Here is a 23,573-nt window from a genome sequence, read left to right on the forward strand (position 1 = left end):
AAGTATCTTGCACAGCTTCCACAGCTATCATTATTCATTCTAGGACTTTCACATGTGAATAAAATCTGAATATTAACCACTCTCTTTCAGTCACAGAATTCAAACCTTAAACTTCTTTCTTCCAAGAGAGGCAGGAAGTTAATTATATCCAGGAGCAGGTACATATAACTAAGAGGAATAGTTGAAAATTCCTTGGAGAAGAGGAAAAAGAAAGATACAAAAGGAGATGGGAAGAAGAAAAAAAAAAAAAAGAGGAAAATACTACAATGCAACAATGTACTATATATGTTAAACAACCAAAGTGGAATTTCCTAAAACGGTACCTATTTGCAAACTTCCTCCAGCATAGCTGAAGCAGGGAGACTAGGAGGTGATTAGCAATTGAGCCAGCAGAGGCCCCTGCCACTGACTTAAAGCAGCAGAACTGGTTTAGCTGATTGAGCTTTCACAGGTACAGCCTGTTTGCTTGCTGTGCAGGGTTTTACTAGATGGCCCTGAAGCAAAGCTTTGCTGCAGAGCTGCTGCATAGCAGAAGCTCCCTGGCAATACTTCACACTAACACCCTTATAACAAGAGCAGGAGGTGCAAGTTCCTATCACAAGTGAGGCTGCTCATCCATAACGTTCACAAAGAACAATTTGGTTTTGTATTATCTTATGCTTTTGCTCCTCATCGAAAGGCATACACATTCAGAAAAAAAGAAAAAATATTTCAAGTGGCCACTGTTAACACCAAGAAAGTCAAGGAGCTCTGTTAGTGCTACCAAAGGATCTTCATCAGACAACTATGTTGGCATCACTTTTTTTGCACACCTAAAAAAGCACTTGTAGTTAATCACTCTGTATTGTCACTGCATCATTACACGTGACACCTTTTCACAAGTCCTGTTCACATGCATTTCCCTGACAGAAGCAGGAATGCAAAATCTTGTTATTTTGAGATAAGTTCAATAAAATGGTAGTGTCACTATAATAGCAGCACAAGAGCAGAAGTTTCAAGTTCACCTCTCCTCCTGCAACTCCGCATTCTGCTCCAGTGATGCAGACTTCCCTTTTCTCTCAAGCAGTCCAACTAGCTAATATTAATTGGCTTTGACTAAAAACAATTGTCTGTAGCCAGTATTTATCTTTAATTTCACTGCTTGTTGCCAAATCTGATGAGGGGATACTGAGTGTGGGAGCCTAGTCAATTTTTCCAACAACGCAATCTAATAAGAGATAGTAATTTAGCCTCTCCCTGTAAATCCTGTTTTCACTTTATGTCTGAAAACATCAGTAGAAAACAAATACATCTGTTGGCACTCATTAGCAAATGCTGGTACTGCTGGTTGTCAAAACTCAAATCTCCTCTCCCTGTCTGTCCTTCCAGATATATTCTTCAATGGGAGGACTTGAGATTCTCATTTTAGTATAGACAGGCTCAAAAGCATGACTGAGAAAGCTTCCACTGATACAACAGTCTTCAAATAAAAACCTCTCTGTAACACAGCTGTAATTAATATTTTCTCTCATTCTTTACAGTGCTCAGTGTCATGGGGCTGATTTGACAGCAGAAGGACACAGCCCAGGGATTGCAAAGGCAGGGCACCAACACACTACAAGAAACTCCAAGCACGAGCAAGGAAGCCCTGAAGGAGTTCTTCAGCCCTAAAACTTTTATTTTCTCATGAAGCTGAAACTGGGCATACAACCCACACAGAAGCTGTGGGGTGGGAAAGTGGGAAGAAAAGGGCAGCTTCTAATGGAAACACACGAGCCTTAAGGAAAACTTACCAGGAGTACAGTATACTCAACTTAAAGAGACCAGAAACTACCCTTTTCTAAATGCCTGAATGTTCATTGAGGAAACAATGCAATGGTAAAAATCCCATCAAAAAGAAATGGGGTCAATATTGCAATGTCATTGCAAGTGTCACCAGGGTTCAGAAGGGCAAGCAACACATGCTATTTCCTTGTGCAAACTCTCATATAGAAAAAATACCCACCCTTATGCAATTGTTTAGTGGAGTAAAACAAAAGTTGAATTAATGGATACCAGACGATACTTTTTGTTTCTTTATTTTGTAAAATAAAACTCCCTTTAAAAAAATTTCCTATGCCTTAACTTGTGTGTTGTGGTTTTAGACCCAGTGTTTATTCCTGAATACAACACACACAGATCATGCATACCTACTGCGTGGACATAGATATATATATGGATTTCTGAAAACACCTGGAAATAGATTACAGTTTGAGAAAGCCTTATATTACAGTTTAATGAGTCATTCTTCTCCCTCCACGTACTCAACATTTTCCTCTGATGTCCACCAGGTTGACTAGACTCTAAAAAAATTTCATATTGGATGACAGGCTGCAGAAGTTCCAGCAACCTAGTAAAAACATGTGGGCTAATAATACAGAAATTAGCAAGTTTTCTGTGCAGAACCACAGAGCAATTAAGAATTATGAAATGCAGTGCTCTGTCCCACAAGCACTGTTGTATCCTCCTTGTCATTCTAGCAACTTCAGTGAACCACTGAAAGGTTTCAAAGTACATAGTTTTTTCTTCTGCAGGGAAAAATATGGTGATATCTCACAGTATGGTAATTCAAATCCTAACTCCTTCCAGGATTTTACTTTAACTTTAGCATTCTGAACTTTTACAAAACATCAGCAATAAATCAGTTTTTCTTTTGAATTAACTATCAGTGATTGTGACAATCTCTTCATGAGAGCTAATAATGCCAAGGTTGTGGATTCAGTCCCCATAGGAGCCATTCACTGAAGAGTTGGACTTCATGATCCTTGTGGGTCCCTTCCAACTTGGAATATTCTGTGATTGTGTAATCTGTGAACTCAAGTTCACAACCATAGGCCTTCAGGTTCTCTCAGTTTGAAAGGACAGAGTCAGAGTCAAAGAAACGTAAATACAGCAAGTATACCACATAGCATTGCAAATCAACTGAAGGTCACAAAATTCATAAGTTTTGTGGGAACAAAAGTAAAAACCTGAGCATATGTCCTTCTGTACCTGCACAACACTACATTTCAGTAGTTCTACTTACAAGTGGCTTGTTTCATGAAAAATATTATATGGCAACTATTCAACTAAGTTTTAGAGTTAGACTCCTCTAAAACAAGAGAACTTAAAAATTTGTTAAAAGTTACATTGAGACATGCATGCAGATTTTTGGTGGGTGAGTTTCAGCTATTTTTTATTCAAGATAGATAATATGGTAGCTCTGAATTACAGGTGCTTTTCCATCCCTATTTCTCTAATTCAATTCTGGAAGGAGAATAACTCAGATCAACTTAGAGGGACTTTTAAAGGAGGAGTGGATTACATTTTGATAGCAGAATAAAACTGAGCCATGGAACATTGGAGAAGCATAAAGGAAACATGAAGATTTGCATCTTACTTTCTTCTACCTCTAATTATTAGGCATCCAGTGGGCCAGTGATTTGGCAATAGCTGATGACAGTGTAAGAGCCATGTTTCTGTAGTGCCATGCAGACATGACAGCACCAGGCACTAGGACAAGCAGTCTGCTCACATGCTGGCAAGGTCCTGGGCCACCATGATAAAAAAGCTTCAGGTGAGGGAACAAAAATAAAAAGTTCCTTCAAGCAATCAAAAAGATGATAAACACAGGTGGCAAAAAGAAAGCTGAATGATGTAATGCTCTTGGCTCCAAGTAGGAAGAGAATAATTTCCAGCCAAAAGGATTAAAAGAGATTTTCATTTGGCTTGTGTTATCGATTAATAGGTAAATACTGACAGATAAATCAGGCAACCTTAACACACCAAAGCATGTTTAAAAGGGAAACCAAGGCTCAGCTAATCTGGTTGTAAGGAACCAGCCAAAATAATGGCAGTAGCTTGTAACATGAAGCAGTAATGAAAATTATGAAAGAAGTTTCTGTTTTAGAGACATTATCTGTTGGAAGGGTGTTTTTAATCAGGGCTTTTGATAATACTGGCCTATTGCCTCTGGGAAGGCAAATGCAAACCCTCTGGAAGAATGAGTACTGACTCAATCTTTAAAAAGGTTGAGCAGGAAATGGTTGAATTAGGGTTTTGTGAAGCACCAGGCACATGCATTCAACACCTTGCACATTCTTGAATGGCTTGGGATGCATTTGCTTCTCTCAATATTCCCATTAAATAAAAAAAAAAAATTCAGTAAAAGCAAAAGCCATTACCACCTTCTAAAAATGAAAGGTTTGCCTAGTTCCTTCTCCCTGGGTGAGAAGTAGCAATGTTGTTTTTTAAAATGCACACTCTACTCGTTTTCCCTCCATCCCTCACCACCTCCCGTCACAACCACTGGCATTAAGTATCCATCACTGAAGAAGTCTGAAGTCAGAGTGAATAAATAACCCATCCTATTACATGATGGTCGTTTACCTGCACCTTTGACTTTTTCCATGGTAACTGAATAACTAGACTGTCTATATATAAACAATGATATATTTCATATGGCTGTAACAAAGCCAAAAAAAATGAGGATTTAGAGGCTTACATACACTGGGGTCTTTCCAGCTCTGAAGAGAACAACATGTTCTCTGCTCATAAACATAAACTGCTCTAATATACTCTGGCATACTATAATTTTATTTTTTCCTCACAGTGCCAGTGAAATTCTAGTAGAGTACATAATTAGGTGACAGCAGGAAATGGCAGACCTTTTAAGGACTGTCTTCACCACCAGCTTCTCAAACAGTTCCCAAAAGAGTCAAGGAGGAAATTGCAGCACTTATAGGAAGGGAATACAAAGATACCTAATTAGTCAAATACTACTTCCAACAGCAAACAGTGCAAGTAGTTTGTCATTCCAGCTGATATTCACTTTATAAAAACATGAAAACTGTTATATGGTCCACATATGATACTTCAGAAAAAATAGCACTTCTGTACATAGAAGTAAACCCCAAATACAATAATGGAAAACCAAAGAAATTTAAAATCAACACTACTAAACAAACCCCACATATGCACACATATTTACTGTTAATAAATTACAGTGTTTGATCAGAACTGAAGAGTAACACTGAGTCATAGCACAGTAACTAGAGCAGCAATCTCTGATAGCTTTTTTCTACATATCCCTGTTGCTCTCATCTTCATTCTTACTTACTGTTAACACTTGAGTAATATAAAGTGAAAGACAATCAATAGATGAAGTCTGGATACAGGCTGTATTATTCTATGTAAATGGACTATTTGGCAGACTAAGGCTGAATCACAATCTTTCACCATTATGGTTATTAAATGTTGCAAGTACTCCACAGGCTTTCAGAACACTGCTTCTCTTAGACCCTTTTTTGCAAACAAATATTAAAAACCATCAAAGCCACAAACTATTTCCTAAACTTGAGGGAATCCATCCGAGGACTTTGTAATTAAACTGCAAAGAAGGTGGAAGTATTGACAAGTATTCTCACGTTAGGTTCAAACAGCAGTGAGACCAAACTGCAATTCAATTTCTAGGAGCTTGTGTTTTAAGAATTTTAATGAGGTTTTTGGTCTTGTCAGGAAAAAATCAGATACACAGCTGTACTACTCTCTTCAAATCCAAAACTGTAGAAGTATGTTTTGCAAGACATTTGTATGCAAATACTGCTGAGAACCTCTACAGATCCTACCTACAGAGAAGAGTTTCTCACAGCAGCCTCCTCCAACAGGAAAACAATTGCCAGGCCAAGTGTGAAAATGAATCAGACCAAAATACATGGATTGCTAACATATCCACCCACACACAATCTACAGAGAAAATAAAAACATCCGGAGCTTGTAAGGTTGCCAGAGGGGAGAAAAAAAAAAAAAGAAAACTGATTTCAGGGAAGACACAATATAAGTTTAGGACACCTTCTCTTTGCCCCACAAGCTTTTAGGACTAGGTTGGAGAAATGCAGTGAACCATCCAATCCTGCTAATTCTATAAATCCTTATGACTACTTCAAGAGGCTACTGCCAAAACCACATTGAATTCTTTGTATAACACAAACTTCAAATAATAACTAAGCTCTGAGTAAATTGAAGCTACCTTAAAGAATTATTGTATTATAGCTCCAAAGAAATTATATACTTGAAAAGATGACTTCTAGATGGCACATTGGGTTCTTGCTTCAATCTCTGATCAGATTCTCCTCATGACTTGGAGCTTCAGGAAGGGAAGAAAGAAAAAAAATATATTTATTTCCCTTTTAGCCCAAATTAGGGTTTTGGAAATTTACAATTTAAAAAACAGCATATTTTAAACTGGAATGCTCTACTGAGGTTTTCTTAAGACTACAAAAACCAACCTGGGCAAGAAGAGGAAATAATTAAGTCTCCTTTGTATATAAATTAATACTACCTATATTAACTCTATCAGTAAGCAGTATTATGCATATTTAAATAAGAACGGTTTTAGACCTCAGCAATTACACTGCATAAAGAATGCAAAACAATAAACTCTGTTTTCAAATTCATAAATTTCATAAAATCACAGAATGGTTAGAGGATGGAAGGGACCTTAAAGATCATTTAGCTCAAACCCTCCTGCCATGGGAGGAGCTGGATCCATGGCAGAATTTCTATCAATCCTATCAGTATATAATTACAAGTAAGCCACTGTCTTTTCAGAAGGTTACTTTTTTGCAATATAATGTACTAGTCACCAACATCAAGTAAATACTTGAACACTGAAGCTTCACATTACTGTGTGCTCACTACACGACTGCTGCACATATTTTTACTTTCACATATTTCATGAAATATTTGCAGGCCAATTCCCACGAAACAGCCAACAGCTGACAGACCCAAACCACCACCGTTTTTCCTCTTTTCCACAATCCCACACTCCCCTGAGTAACCCCTCCCCTCAAATCCTGCCATCAAAACATATCCAACAAACTGGTCACCCCAGGACATCCAAATCCACACTCGCTCCCATGATGGGCATACGGGATCCATCCTGCAGCGAGCATGGCCCGCTTCCACCGCCCGGGAAGAGCTCCAGTTCCCTGGGACACGGAATGGGAAAGGGCCTCCCTCACTGCCAGGGAGTTTCAAATCACTTCCAGACCAAACACACAGGGCAGCTGCCTCACTGGAGCTCCTTCTGAATGCAGATGAGCAGGCTGAGGTGTGACATCCTTTGCAATCACACCTTGGGCATCCAGGACAGCCCAGAGTGCTGTCACTGCTCTGTGCTCAATTCCCTGACAGGAGTGACACAGACTATTGACTGGCACAAGACAATCTTGGTCAGTCTGTGTCTCTGTGAGGAAACTGGCTGGAAGAGGGAGGAAGACGGTGTTTTACTAGTTTTGCTATCATCATTGTAAGAGTAATGACAACAGCAACAACAAATAACAGCCTGTGACGTCACATTTCTCCTCACAAAACTTGACTGCTGTTGACAGGAGCAAAACCTCAGAGACAACATTATCATATGATTATATTCTCTTGAATTTCACCATAACAAGTTTAATGGCCATACCCAAAACTTGGAATAAGAAGCTATTACTCCTGACTCTCATTCAGCTAGTATCCCACAATCTAAAGCAATTCCAGAAAACAATTATCTAGTAAGATTTCCAAAAACAATGAAAGAAAAACTCGTCAATTGAGTTGCAAACTCCTGCCAAAATGAGTTAAAAAAAAAAAAAAAAAAAAATCAAAAATGCCCCAGTGTAGCAGTTCACTGACCCATAAAGCAAGTTACCTTTTCAGGTACAGACAGAAATAATTTTCCTAGTGTGCATATAACCTCAGTGCCTCTGCTAATGCCACAACTTTCCCAGAATCACAGAATACTCTGAGTAGGAAGGGACCCACAAGGATCAAGTCCAACTCTTAAGACAGTGGTCACTCAAATGTATGGGGACTGAACCCACAACCAGTGGCTGCTGAGGCAAAGCTGACCTAGCCACCACTTAATCGGCAGTGGCCAGACTGCTGAGGAGAGCAGTGAAAGCCCTAAGAACCTACAAACCCCAGAGCAAGGGCAGGAAGTCACAGAGGTGCCAGAGATTGCAAAAGGCTGTGGCAAAGCAGCCGGGAAGGACATCAGCAGTTAGTCAGCTCTCTGCCCTGGCAGGTACCAAGCAGCAGCTGGGGAAGCAGAAAACACTGCAGGATCCAAAATGTTCTCAGATAAGTGAAATACTCTCTTTCCCTCCCCAGGAGCCAAACTTAAGCTGCAAAGGGCCCCTGCATGGGCACAGGACCTTTTCATGTTTTATAAAAATTTCACGGAAGCATGAACAGAGATAGGTAGGGGTGTGTAACAAGCACAAAGTCTCAGCAAGAAATCATTCATAATCCCCCCACAACCTCTGGCTGGTGTGATAAAAACAAATAAACCATACAGAGAAGAAAATTAAATGACAAGCAACAGATAAGGGCCTGAACCATGTACCTATGATTCAGCGTGAACATCTTTGGCATCCTACAACTAATGTGCACTATTTAGAGACTGTATTCTGCTTGCATAACAAGAAATCCAGATTGCTTTACTGACCTGAGGCAGCAGTACAGTTACCCAAATCCCCGCCCCGTTTCACTGGTTCTAAAACACAAGCTATACACCAGAATTTCAAAAACTACACTATACTTCTTAAGATAAATTTACCTCTCCAATTCTGCTAGTAATATTGGCAAGTCCTCTGGAGTACAGAGAAGCTTTCAGATTACATGCAGTAGATTCAGTTTACCAGTACAACACTATTCAATCCCACATAGAATAGACTTTGAAAATTAAAGCCAGCAAACATGGCTCTGCACTAGTTTCCTGCTTGCTACATCTTCATCTGCTATCAGCAAAATCTGTCTCAGATGCCATCACACTTACAAACACAGTTTTTCACCGCAGAGCATGGATTTCAAGTTGAAGTTTTCAAGCTCGAAATATATTGAAAACCAACTTTATATCATATAAATGAACAACACTGCAGTCACACCTGATACCTCCTCTTTGTCAGCTGCATAACCGAGAATTAAAACAGACACCAGGAACAGTACATAATTCTCCATTCCTACTTCTATTTCTCTGCCTGAAAAACTAAAAGAAAACAGAAGACGAAAACCAGATACACTTTCATACATTTCTTACGATACATTCAGCACCGTTATCTCTAACAAAAGTTGGCATCTTCAAGTGTTGACAGAGGTAAGGTAGATCTTAGAGAGACTAAAGATATTTAAATAAACTTCTTCGTCAAAATCTTCCGAGCAGCCACAACCTCAGACTACTAGGCAATGAAAAAAGAAATGCAAAAACAAATCTCAAATACCTTTTCTGGTAAGCCTTGCATATTGAATTTCAGAGCATAAGAAGGGTATGAATCCGTCTTTTTCGTTGCTATATGTATAAATATACAAAAAAATTCAGAGCAGTTGTTTTGTAGATTCAAGAACAGGAAGCACCTCTGCTAGAACTTGGTAGAGAAAGTCCCTTGAAAAAAAATAACTGCGTATGTACTTCACGTATATCATTGCTACCTCCCCTTTCCTTTTTCTGTCTCACATCTATCTTCAGGCAACTCCTCTTCAATGGTCTCCTAATTTGTATCTATTCCAAGAAATTTACTTTTACTTACGCTTTTACTAGAGGCAACTCCAGAATTCTTTTGCACATTCACTACCTATTTCACATTCCCTTGAAAATTTATTTCTTAAGTAACATTTCAAATCAGTGTATTTTCATAAACATTCCATTATATTGCAATTCCCTAATTTTTCCATTTCTGATTTCTACTTCTTTTCTTACAAACTCCACTTCCAGAAACAGTAACAGAAACCATTTAATACCCTTAACAGTGTTAATGCCATTATTTCATTTCAGCCCAAACATTCAACTTCTGAAAACTCCAACAGTTTATTTGGAACATCATCATTAGTTTATTCAAAAGAAAATAAAATCACATGAAGGAAAAGCTCTTCTCAATAAGAAATTACTCTTACCTTTTGGAGGTAGAACACAAAGAACCTCAAGAATTTAATTTGTAGTTTTTAACCTTTGAATAACTTTCTCAACTACTCTTAGAACCAATTGTGATAAGAAATAGGAATTTGGAGTCTCATTCAAGTCCATTACTTGTCTGTAGCATCCCTTTTTGCAGCTTCTCAATTACTTTGTTGACACAAACTTTGCCAATGGGGCATGAACTGACTGCTGGTAAGCCCAACACTGCATTCACTTGTTAAAATTTTCCGTAATTAAGAGAAAATTCATAATTACTTATAATCTTACTGGGCAGAGTGATTATGCTCAACAAGCTTTCTAATGGGACTGATGTTTTGACTGTAGCTCTCCATACAGGAGAATTACACAAAAAAAATGTTTTCACTCAAGAAATTATTAAACTAAGTAAGCGTGTATCTTCTACTCCGTCTTACCTCGTTTAGAGAGAAAATGTTTGGCTAAGAAAAACATATTTGACTTTAAATTCTTCCTCATTCTCTGCTTGAGCACAATGTGGTTTTTAGTTGTTTAGAAAACACCCTTGGATGACGATTAAAAAAAAGAAAAAGGCAGGAAGGAAAGGGCAGGGAGTGGTATTTCATGAGAAGACAAAATCTAAACAATTTACTGTCGTTTTAGAACTTTCTATTGAGAGAAAGCTATTTATATTTCAATTATGTGACAGGATGCCACAGTCTAAAGTCATTTTGGAAAGAAGAAGCCTTAAAATTAGGTACTAATGGTGTCAACATACAAATCTTTAGATTATTATATTCCCATACAGACATTCATAGGCTGCATTTGTTTAGAACACTAAATCCAACACCTCCTAAAATCAGCAGCAGATTTAAAAAACTAGCCAGGAAAAAGCCTAGAGGATGTCTGCATTTGTCCCACAGTTCAGTTCACCAGAGTTCAAGCAGAAAAATATTACCAATACACAATGAATACCAAAACAGTTTCTTTCCCCAGCTCAAAGTGTGTATTTTCAGAGATAAGCAAAAAACAGATTATTCATTGTCCTCCACCATGCCCTTTCATCTCACTGAGGCCCTGGCTTGCTCCTAATTTTTGCTGTCTGACACACACAGAGCTGCTCTTTCTCCTTGCCAATGGCAGGAGCAAGGATCAGGTGTATGTTCACCCCCACAGAAACACCTGAGGCTCCTGTGTCCACCCCCACACCCCCTGCCATAGGCTGGCTAAACTCACTACCAGACCACTCCCCCCAGTTACCTCAACATATGCAGCACTATGAAAGAAAATGAAATTACTTCATTATGTCCATATGTCTAAACACACAACAGGCATACACAGTCAGAAGAAGTTAAAAAAAAAGACACTTATAACCTTAGATAAGGGAAAGTACCAAAGCTCCTCAGAAGCTGTACTAAAAGGTTAACATATAATCTATTTATGCAATTTACTCTAGTTCTTGGTCTCTTTTCCATAGTGGAGAGCCAGGTTTATGGAGATTTATGGAAATTAACAGCCTAAGTCTCCAATGAAAAATCAAGGAAGCCCAGAGGTACTAATAGCTGGCTTCATATGTGCAGACACGTGTGCAAACACAGATGCCCAGTAAAAAAAACCAAAACCTAGTTTCTTTCTAAACCTCTGAATAGTTGTCCTAAAACAAGGATTATTGCAAGTTATTTGGTATATTAAATGAATACAAATTAATGGGGTTTTTTTTGAAGTTTTTATAGGCAACTTTACGGAAAAATCTAATTATTCTAAATTAGTTTAGCCAGGAATAAATATTCACCAAAAAAGCTTCTATAAAACCTAAGAAAACATTCTGGAAAAGCAGAATCTGTTACAGAGAAGACAAAATATTTAAAATGCAATGCCCTATAAATTGTTCTAGAATAACCACTTTATTCTCAGACCACGAAGTCAAATATTTTCACTGAACAGCAGACAAATATAAGGGTAGCTTCTTTTACTTTCAGCTTGTCTCTGCAAAGAAAGTAATCTTTTCTTTGCAACATTGTATCAATAGACCATTGCATTATATATATATATACAGTATATTGTATATGTACAATACACTATGGTTTTGGATATAAGAGATGTTATGATGTAAAGGCTGATATTTAGCCTGAACAGCACAGTACATGAAGCTTGTACACAACACAAGAACAGTTCCACTTTGTACTCACTCTTACAAAGTTGTCAGGGAACAAACCTCTTCTGCCTTTGAGCTGTCCTTCCCACCAGCCTCCATCATCTTTCTTGATATTGGTGATTATGTCACCTACAGTGATTGTCAGCTCATCATCGTGTTGAGCTTTGTAGTCAAACTCCACTATCGCCTCCACTAAAAGAGAAACAAACGTATGTATCATTATTAACCACATTTACATTTTCCTGCCTTCCAAAGGCATAAGAAAACACCAATGCAATCATATATTCTCAGTGAAAGTAGTATATTCAGCTCAACCAAGAGAGTACATCAAAGAGGCAACATGCAATGGTAACGTTCTGTGAGTAACTGCTAAAAGAGAGGCCAAAGGAAAAAAACATACAAGAAAGCCCATTATGGTCAAGGCAACATGCATTTTCTTTATTTTTTTTAAAGGAAATCAATTTGTGATGCTTCAGCAATATTTATTCTGGCAGCATTACAAAGTTTATTTTTATTTCTTGGACAAAGTTTTACCTTTTGTTCACAAGGCTTACAAATAATTTTATTTTATACAGGAATAAATAAGGAAAGGTTTTCAAATTCATAAGCATCCCAAGCCACTCCAACCACCTTGCTAAATACATCATTATCAACCTAAAAAGTATTTAACAATTTTTTTCATCATGATGACTTCCACTGTTGTTTATATAGAAATGCAAAGCTTTGCTTCATGAACATGCCCTCACAGGGTTTCAAAGAGAGAAGATTTACTTTCACTTGTGATTATGCATCTAAGATGAAATACTTCTACTGCTCTGAATGCCTGTTGTCAGAATTGCTTTAAAAGCTTGCTACCATTATATAGGATGTCTGTCTTTTCCCAAGAGGTCTCTCCATCCCTTGAAAGCACTCACAAGGAAGTCTCTGTAGAGAATTGAGGCAGTCAGACAGCAAAATTCCTTCAGAGAATCAAAAATAATACATCTTCAATATTGAAGTCATGGTTATATTTAATGGTTCATCAAACATTTACTGGTCAGACTGGTAAGGTCTGGGACAGTCATATCTGTAAACCTTATTCCTGTTCTCTTCAGTGGAAAAGCTTGTCCCAAGACCTTCCACCAAACATTCAGCACTTCAACCATAGAAACAGCAAAGTAAGAACGAATAAGAAGCATCTGCTTTCTGCACAAATGACTGTGCCTGTAAACCCTGCAAGCTGTAGCCTGCAAACAGGCAATACCAGCTCACAAAGCAAAACCATTACACCACAGGCAGCAAAAAGGTTCTGCCTGAATAACAAACCCTGCATACTAAACTGAATTAAGTTGACAGGAAAGCAGAGTTACTTCTTTCCACCCCCAAAATGTCACACAGTCACAATGCTGAATATCTCCATCCCTCCTCCAGAGCCTGCAAGTCATAGCTAAAGCAGTGTTCTGACTTCTGGATACATACCAGCTAGAAGTTTATGGCTTGTAATATTCCTCTATTATTTCTTCTGTGAAGTCAAAAACCATTGTAAAACCTGTTTACAAGAGGCCTGCTAAACTATAATGAACAGCAAAAAAGAAAGAGTGGCACCACACATTATAAGCTGACATGCAAACAGAACATGAAAAATTAATCAGCAAAACTTAAGTGAAAAATCAGAGTCATTCAGGCTGAGAGGGAATTCACATCTCTAGTTCAGTTTTCTGTTCAAAGCAGGACCAGCTCTGACATCAAATCAGGTTGCTCAAGGCTTTGCCCACATGGTTCTTGAAATCCTCCAACCTCCTCCTACAGAGTAAGGCAGGGCATGCAGGAGAATCTGCTCCACTGCTTGACAGGGAAAAAGGCTCCAGTAGAATGTAGAGGAAAAAAAAAAAAAAACCAAAACCTTTCTTGTATTAGTTTTCACCCATTGGTCTTGTTGCCCCACTGTGTACTGCTGTGCAGTAACTCCATCTTCTTGGTAACCTACTTGTAAGCTTTGTAAGGTTGCTATTAGGATCTCTCAATTTTTCTTCTCCAAGCTAGACAATCAGAGCTCCTCTAGATTTAGGCCCCTTCACTCTTTAACACATGAACTCTTCCACCAATTTGGTAGAAATCACAGATAAGAGAAGAGTGAACTCCACTGCCTTCTCCAGTACCTAATAAATATGTTAGGCAGAACAAGTTCTAGGACAGCACCAATAGGTCCTTCATTTATTATCAGCTTGCACAAGCAGTATAAAGCACTAACCACTGCCTAAATTACACAGTTTTTGAGGTTAGAATACATCTCTTTAGACCAATCCCCATATTTAGTGCAGAAACAGCTAAAGCACAGACTGCCCAGGGGCGTATGCAGCCATGTTCTGAGTATCTCTAAGGATGGAAATTCCAGTGTTGGAACACCCTTAAGATTAAAAATGCTTTCAGACACATCAGTAAGATCAGCCAGAGCCTGCTCTTCTCCAGACTGAACAGTCCCATCTCTTCCAGACTCTCCTCAGATGTCACAGCCTCCAATCCCTCAAACACCTTCATGGCCCTGCACAGGACTCGCTCTGCTCTCTCCATCTCCCTTGTACCCGAGAGCCCAGAACTGGACACACAACTCCGCAGGTGCCTCAGCAGAAAGGACAAAGGCAGAAGGATCACACGGCTCCTCCTGCTCCCAGCACTCTGCCTGAAACAGCCCAGGGAGCCAGGAGCTGCCCCTGCCACAAGCACACGCTGCTGCCTCATGGCCTCCAGGATCCCTGGGCCCTTCTCCACAAAGCTGCTTCCCAGACACCCAGGCACAGCCTGGACTCGTGCCTGCGGTTATTCCTCTCCAGATGCAGCACTTGGCATTGCCCTCTGCTCATCAGCATCCTGTCAGCCCCTTTCTTTCTCCAGCCTCTCGAGGCCTCTGGGAACGGCACCATCACCCTCTGGGGAGTCCAGCACTTGCCATTCTGCAGCACCTGCCAACTTGCTCAGAGCCCTCTCTGCCCTCTCCTCCTGGTCATTAGTGCAGACCCTGAGCAGCAGCAGCCCCATTAGCCACCCCTGTGGCACCACTGCCAGTGCCCAGCCTGCAGCTGCACCTCGTGCTGCCCTTTCAGTCTGGCATTCCAGCAGTTTTTATCACCCACCTCTACTGCACCCCAGCCTTTTCTCAAGCTATGGGAGACAGTGACAAAAGCTTTGCTGAAGTCAACATAAACAATATTCACTCCACCAAGCCAGTGATCTTATGGCAGAAGACTAACAGATGGTTCAGACATGACTTCCCTTTCATAAATCCACACTGACTACTCCCAGCCATCTTCTTGTCCTTCTTGTGTTCTGGAAATCGCCTCCAGGATTATTTTTCCCATCATCTTTCAATGGTTCACATGGGGCTGACCAGCCTGTAGTTTTTCACATAACAAAAGAGGCTTCTTGCTCTTCCTGAAGACAGGAGGTACAATCTCCTGGGTTTAATGAATCTCTCCTAATCACAGTGACTTTCTGAAGACCATCAAGAGGGACCTCCCAGTATCAGCTCCCTCAGCACATACCACCCAGGGCTATGGATTTGCATGTGACCAGTTTGTTTAAATATTCCCTAACCTGATTCTCTTCCACTGAGGAAAGGTTTACCTTGCCCTGGACTTTCCTACTAGTTTCAGAGTCCTGAACAGGTCAAAGTCTTTGCTCTTCAAGTCTGGGCTTGCAATCCTGCTTTCTGCCTATCTCCTCTCCAGATCCTGAACTTTATCATCTCCTAGCCAGTGCCACAAGGCTGCCCTCAGCCTTCAGATCCCCAAATAATTCTTTGTTTGCAGGTGTGAGATCAACACATTCCAGAAACCTCCTGAACTGCTCACACCCAACCCGACACATAAGCAAGCTACACTATCCCTCCAGTAGATATCAGGGTGATTGAATATGAGCTGTCCTATCCTATCTTCACACCATCAATGAAATCATAACTTTGAAGCTGCATGCATACATGTAATTCCTCTTCTTTGCATTCCATGCTGTCTGCATGAGAACACAGACATTTCAGAGAGGCAACCAGCTGTGCTGGGTTCCCAGAAAGAGCAGCATTTTTCCCCTGTAATTCTGAAAAGCACTTCCTTGTTTATATAGCTTGGGAAAGGTCCCCCCTTCGGTCCTGATTCTTTTGATAACAAGATCCCCATTGTTTGTATCACATTTTGTTTGCCAATGTGGTCCACCAATTGGTCATAAGATAGTTAGCAGAGATGCTTTTGCCCTAGTCAGGTGAATCCCATCTTTTCCAAGCAATCCTCAAAAAGATCCTCATGATCATAAAACTAGAATTCTGTTTCTGACACCAATTATGCAACCAGCTTACCCACAGGTAAGCTGTTCTCCACTCATCCTAATGCACTTTGCTCTCACCCAAAGGATCAAGGAGAATCCACCTAGGCTCCCACACTCTTGATCATCACTCCAGAGCCATACAGCCACAGCTGATAATTTCAGATCCCTTCAGGTGGTATCACTGAAACCTACATGGGAGAGCAGCAGGGAGCAGTAGTCTGAAGCCAGACTGCTTTGGCAGTCTAACCACAGCGTTCCAGATCCTGGCAGGCAACAAGGTCAGGTCAGCAGATGGGAGCTTCCAACACTTGCAGCAGGGAATTTCCCTACTGTTACCACTCCCCACTTTCTGCTGGTGCTTCTGCATGGGGCAGATTTACCAGCTTGGGTGCTTTACTGGACTGAGCATCCAGAGCCCCATTACCTATAAAAGCATTGAATCTGTTCTCTAATTGCAGATCTGGAGGTGGAGCAGGAGCCTTCCTCTGGCATCAGAAGTTATAAACTTCAAGTTTTTAAGCTTGCCATTCTGTGAGTCTCTAAACCCACCCTAAGAGACACAGAATTCATCTGCTCTTCATTCAGGAAAGTTGTGGGTTTGGGCTCTTGAAACCTCAGGGACCTGAAGATCTGGAAAGCCCAACCCTCTAAGTTCAGCCAACTAATGAATTTTTACACATATATATGAACTAGAGTCCCTAAAGTATCATCAATATTATCTACACATACATACATATATACACACACACAGAGTTTACCCCAGACCAACCAGAGCATTTGGATCAGAAGTTGTATTTACACAATAGCTCTCCAAAGGCCGCTGGACTCAAGCAGTGGCATCAAGGTACACACATCAAGGAAAATTTTTATCTCCACAGAACACAACAGCACTGTGGCTCAGAAAAGGCAAAATTTAGACTATTAGCAGGGTATTTCCAGTTTGGTTGAACCCCAGGAAAGATATTTTGAAAGTAAGGTCCTGTATCTTCATTTTTAAGCAGCCTGCTAGGATGTACTTGCTTTCAGGATTCAAAGCTTTTAGCGGTGTCAAGTCATTTTTCCTCCCTACTTAGGAAGCTTTAAAAATCCTATTCTGATTTTGCAATGAGAGCAATTACATACTGCTTTGCTCTTCCTAAGCAACTAGGAGGTGGTTAGAGAGCTGTGAGGGGGAGATGGCAATGCAGCAGGGATTCAGGCTGGCTCCAACTATTGATTCTTCAAACACTCCTCAACATTCAGACTGCAGCAAGACATAATGAAGGAAGACAAACAACTCTCCCACTCTGTAAGTCCCATATTTTTCAAGAGTTCTAGAATCTGTTGCTGTTCTTACAGTTTTCCCTTAAGAAGGCTGCAAAAATGACATAATTGTTAACAGCTTTCTTATTATGTTCTCTCTTAAGCTGAGGCACCAAAAGGTAGAATGGGCTTGTTGACCTGACTCTACAGTGGCTTGGGTAGGCTGCAGGCACTGGAGTTAAGCCCCTGAAGTTTGTCTGGCTTGCACTAATTCACATACAGAGAGCTGCAGCTGTTCAATCACTTTCGTTTTACTGAAGGTTTGTTTAAACAAACAGAAAATCCCAACCCTTTACTGTTCAGGCTTTTCTCTGTCTGTAAGAGTTTCCACTTATTAAAAAACACATAAAAATATTTTTAAAAGCTGCCTCCTCTCAGAGAATTTGATTACTGTAACATAAGTGTGTGTAAGCTGTCAGAGACATATGAGTCACCAAAATAGGACCACACAATCAAGATGTTTATAAACTCTTCAAAGGAAACCAAAGCACAGTTTGGAAAAAGAAATAAGAGTACACCTAACAAAGGTGCAGAACTGTGACAAACTCATGGGAAGGTACTTCTGAGATCACTCAAAATTCTCATTTATCACAGTTTGAAGAGTATGAAGAGTGTATGACAGTCAAAAGTGCTCTACAATTTATAGGTTCTTGCAGTAGCAGTTTTTACATCAAACTCCTTTTCTAAAGCATGCTAAATCACAGCATCTCCTCAAACTGTTTTGAAAAGTTCATTCTGCCAGTCCAACTTAATATTTTTTGTTTCTTTTGAGGTGAAACTTAGTCCTCACGGAAGCTGGATTGATATCAGAGACAACTGATCCAGGTTGTTACGAAAAGGCAGATCAGAGTTGTGCTTCACTTCTGTAAGTACAACATACCTGATTCCTGAAGTGCTGTGCTAGATTTCTCCTCAGAAGCTGGACTAAAACTGTGTCCCAGTTCACACAATGATTCATGATCTGAGAAAACACTCTATGGACAGTGAGCTCAAACTCATTTTATTTGTTAACCAACAAAGATTGGTCTTAGGCCCAGCTCTGCCAAGGTAAACAGATTGTTTCATTAACAGCCAAAACTCAAATCCCTTTTAAGCCAAGAGGGAAAAAAAAAAAGGCAAAACTGGGACAGGCAAATATGGCTTCTCGTTTTAGAGAATTTTTTTTTTCAAAATATTGCCTCATGATGCCTGAGAGTCAAACCTGCCCCAGCCTGCAAACTGTAGCTACTAGACTCTTTCTGTTAGTAAAAGGCATTTTGTATATTAGGAATAAAATCCAGTATCAAAAGCTATTCAAGTTATTTTGATCTACAAGGAGAACATTTATTTTCATGCCAACAAAATCAGCTATTCTTAGTCTTATATTGCCATCAATCCAAATTGTAACATAAAAAAAAAAAATCACGAAATACAATCAAAGCTAGTTATTAAGAGCTCTGCTGGAGACTGACACAGTACAACTCATTACTGCAATGTCAGGGACAAAGATTTTTTTTAATTTAATGTTTAGTGGTTTGGATTTAAAATACACAATTTGCATTGCTAATTATATGAACCAGGCATTGAAATGTAACCTTACAGCTGTATTTTTAAAAGCACGTTTGAAAAAACCTGTTGATTAAAATTTAATTAGCCCTACCATTCACTCCCCAAGTTAGTCTTGCACATACAGGTAAAATAATTTTGTTGATAATTTCAAATATTTTTCTTATTGTTTAGGTTGTTTCCTTAGCAGATTTTAAATTTCAAATAATATCTAATCTCTTAAACTGATTTAGTCAGAATTTCTTTAATAATGTTACCAATACTTGAAAACAGAAATGTCTCTGTTTATTCTATTTTCACTTATTGTACAGTGCCTTTCCAAGCAAGAAATAATAAAGAAAAGAAACAGATTTGCTACTGTGCAACAAAAATTCTGTTATTAAATCAGTTTCTTGTGAGACATCCAAAGTGTGTAGGCACAATGGAAACGTTATTAACCTCTTTGGCACTAATCCACCCAAGTAACAGCATCCATATGGAACACCACCTTCTGCAGAAGTCTGGTTTCACACCCAAATGTAGACATTAAAGTGAGTAAATACAGTTAGACATGGCAGTCAAGGAGTTAAGAACTGTAAGTTTTACATTTTCATTTTTATAAGTAATTCAGCTTCATGTGAAGGATAAACATGCTTGTTGCATTGGATTGCCCAAAAAAACCAGAACAGAAACCAGACAGACTACCTGCAAACATTCTGCATTCAAGCTTTCAGTTAAAACTCAGATTACATTTCCTCAGAAGAGGGTGCATCACACTTTTGCACAAAGACAACATCTTATAACAGGTTAAAAATCTGACCATTGAATTCCACCTTCTTCAAATGTCCTGTTCTAGCTAAGACACCTGGGTACAAACTGGTGAGCCTAGCACAAAAAAACCTCAACAACAACAACAACAAAAAAAAAGCCACCAAAATTCAAACTACATGACATTTAATAATGCTGGTTTCCTAAACTAAACCTGGAGGGCCAGAAGGTCTGAAGATCAAATATGACCTACAAGGCCACTGTTCTCCTCTCTCTAAGAACACTGAGCAGCTGGCAGGCCAGTCACAGGAGGGATGATGTGGTACAAACAGGATTGAAAAAAAAGCAGGAAGACAGATTCATATAAAGTCTGATGTGGCTCTTCTACCAGAGAACAAAATGATCTATAAAGACTCTCTCAATGTCATTACACTTATTATATGAGATGAAGGAATGAATCACTGAACAGGCCTTGGAGTCATCATTCTACCAAAATGGAAATGTCTCATAAAAAATTTTGATTAAATAACAATATACCACTAACTTCACAGCTTAAATGTAAATCACAACTAGGATTTTTAAGAAAGCTTGAGCTGATAGTTTGTTAGCATGTATCTACTTGATTGTAAGAATGATCCATAATTTCCTTGAAAAATTAATTCCAAATTTTGCTCATCTTTAAACATTTTTCTTCTGCAAATATCAGGAATAGTACTCCCTGCTAAAAGTATTTGCAAGGATTTCACTTCATAAAAAAGAAAAGCTGTAGGGGAAGGAAAAAACAACATTAGAAGGAAAAGCAGTACTATTTAACCTTCAAGATGTTAAATCCGTGCTACATGATAAACAGCAACTCCTCCACTTAGACAACAGCCTTCAGTTTACATTATATTTTCCTATTTCCCCTGTGCAAACAATGGGGGGGGAGCTAAAGGTCATAGTCCTGGAATAGCACCTTCAGTGCATCACCCCCTCAACGAGCAGAGCAGCCACAGAAGGGGCCACTCAATCACACTGCCCAGGGTCCTTTCCTTGTCACAGCCCCAGTGTCCCCCCAGAGGTCACAAATCCTCACCCAGTCCGCACCCTGGGGACACCACGGGCAGCCACAGAGCACCTGGGGCAGGTGGGAAGCCCCATGCGGAAATCCATATGTACACACACACAGAAACAGGAGCTGGGCAGAGGACCCCACACTAATCCTAATCTAGAGAACACTTGGCCTGGGGCTGTCCTGATGTGACCCTTCTTTGGGCAGCAGCAGAGCTGAAGCCACTCCAGCTGACAGAACCCCTGAGTTCCAAAAACAGAGGAGAGCTAGTTTTCTGTTTTTCAGAGCAGTATGCTTGGTTACAGTTTGTAAAACACACAAATACACAGTTATTCGAGTGGAAATCACCCAGTAGAACAAGAAATACTTTATATTCCAGCTAAGGCACTAGGTATGACCACAATCTACTGAAAGAAATCTCACATTTATAGTCAGATAAAGAACAGCATTAAGTCAGTGTATTTGTATTTTTGTATTTACATGGGGCGTTTTCACAAAAAATACACATCCCATAGCAAGTCTGCAGTAAACAACTTCAGGCAGGTATTTCTAAGAAACATTATGTGTTGCAATTACGCTGAGACAGACCGGACTGGCATCACCATCAGTCCTTTATTAGAAAACTTTTCATGCCTTCTTTCAGTGTTCTTCTCCCAGGTAACTCTCACTACTTTTCTTCATAGCTCTGACTCCTCTCCTCTCTGCACGAGAGCCTAAACCCCAAGCTGCCCCTTTCCCACCCACCTTACCTGTCTGACTCCCACACAGCATCTTCTTACCTTGTCTGTCCCTTGCACAACTACACGTCCCTTACCTCCTCACAGCACAGCCAGCAAACTCCATCCCAAACTGCAGCACATTCTGGGTCTTAAGCACCAACTCAAACTGGTGGCCAGCTAACCCAGTCTTTTATAACACCCCAAATCATTGGGCAGGCACAGATGTTTCCACTCCTCAGTAATCAGTACAGCTGTAATTCATCAGCAGAGATTGCCTTCTACACTATCCATTCAACCTATCTTCCCATAATTATGGATTTAATTTTTTTCTTAAGCCTACCATGGTAGTTGCCTCTAAGTGAATTTACTGTGTCACACCATACTCTGACACAAACATCTGAACATCAGAAATGTTCATGCACATGTAACTATGGAGTAAGCAAGGTAAAATCACTGTGGCAGTTCTAAGCGCCAGCAGTTACATCTATATCCCCCCTTAACACCACCTTGGATCCAACATGTTACATTTTATTGGAATGAGTCTCTTTAACTGTCCAGAAAGGCTGAGATTGCATAAATAATCTTAGGCATTCATGTGGCTCTCAGTCAGAGGAAGCACTTCTAGTCCATGTCCAAGGCAAAATGGTCCCTCTGCCTTGGACAACAAACTACTTAAATCACACTGTTGCTACTGAAAGAGACTAATTTTACTGTAATCTATTGGTTCTATCAACCAGAGTGTCTCTCATCTACAGCAGATGCTCCCAGTGCAGAGCATGCACAAACAAACCTACTTTAAATTCACATTGTCAAGTTTGAAGACAGCATGCACTATAAAAAAAATTCAAAATTCTGAAGAGTGTAAATTATTATACCAATTGCTCAAGGTAAACAAAGACAAGTAAGTCCCATTTGACAAACTATATATTCATACAAAATTGTTAATAATGCTTCTCTACTCTTGCAGTTTCTAAATCTCATTCCCAGACAACTGAGAGGATATAGGAAGGATATGAGTTACTTCTTCAGAACACAAAGGAGACAGAAAACAGCTAAATACACCCAGAACTATTTCTAAAATTACCACTTGGCTAAATTAATGAGAACTGCTACCAACTTAACGCATCATCGTAAAAAGTAAGCAGGATAGAAAAGCTGATGCCATGAAAATAAGTGCTAGAAGTACTAGCCCAGTATTTTAGTCCCAAAGTTGCCTTGATAATACTTATTGATGCCGATGGATGGTACTGAGGTAGAAAGAGAAATGAATAAAAAGTTGAAAAGACAAGGAACAGCCACCTTTTCATAGATGATGTAGCACCATTTAACCCTCAGGAAGATGAGCAGACATTGTGGTCAACAAGTGTTCACAGTCTTCATATTATGTAATGCTTAGCATTTATTCAAATTCTGAGCTTCTAAACTGGCAGCATTCACCTTGTCTCATTGAAATCAGAGTAGAAGCATGAATGTAATTATGAGTATGATCTCAGAGGAGCTTGGAGGATTTCACTAGATGCCTAAGCTGTTACTATCACCACACGTCTTTGCCAAAAGTAGCAACCCTTTAGCACAGGAGGAGGATGGAGAGAATATAACATACTCCTCTGCATCTTAGCCACATTTGCTTGAAGTGCTCATAAAAATGGTGTTACATTAAGTAACCAGACTGAAAAGTGGTGCACAGATACATCCTGTTGAGGTATTCTTGCTTTTGGAAGTGGTAATTTCTGCAAGAAGAGATTGTTGGCAGCGCTAGCCTGACATAGCCAAAATCCTCAGACTATGCTACAGCCCTTTGCTGTGTGATGCCAGCTGCAGACAAAACATGGTGTCTTATAACAATTTCAAAGTTAC

At 39.6% G+C, this 23,573-nt stretch overlaps 1 protein-coding gene across 10 annotated transcripts in view; it reads right to left on the reverse strand.

Moving 5' to 3' along the window:
* The window catches only part of SH3KBP1 (SH3 domain containing kinase binding protein 1), a 207,554-nt gene that overhangs the window by 170,954 nt on the left and 13,027 nt on the right, over nucleotides 1-23,573 (reverse strand). For 5 of the 10 annotated variants that reach the window (XR_015801771.1, XR_015801770.1, XR_015801772.1 and 2 more), the window contains exon 2: nucleotides 12,097-12,254. Coding sequence is in view for 4 of the 10 variants with exons in the window: in XM_014875793.2 (XP_014731279.2) it covers nucleotides 12,097-12,254 (158 nt within the window). In the remaining 6 variants the exon portion in view is untranslated. Of the gene's footprint in view, nucleotides 1-9,260; nucleotides 9,297-12,096; nucleotides 12,255-23,573 lie in introns of those variants that run through there. The other 5 variants (XR_015801775.1, XR_015801773.1, XM_088160253.1 and 2 more) reach the window with 3 other exon arrangements.

Source organism: Sturnus vulgaris, chromosome 2 (assembly GCF_052056855.1).
Source record: "Sturnus vulgaris isolate bStuVul1 chromosome 2, bStuVul1.hap1, whole genome shotgun sequence".
NCBI classification, from domain to species: Eukaryota; Metazoa; Chordata; class Aves; order Passeriformes; family Sturnidae; genus Sturnus; species Sturnus vulgaris.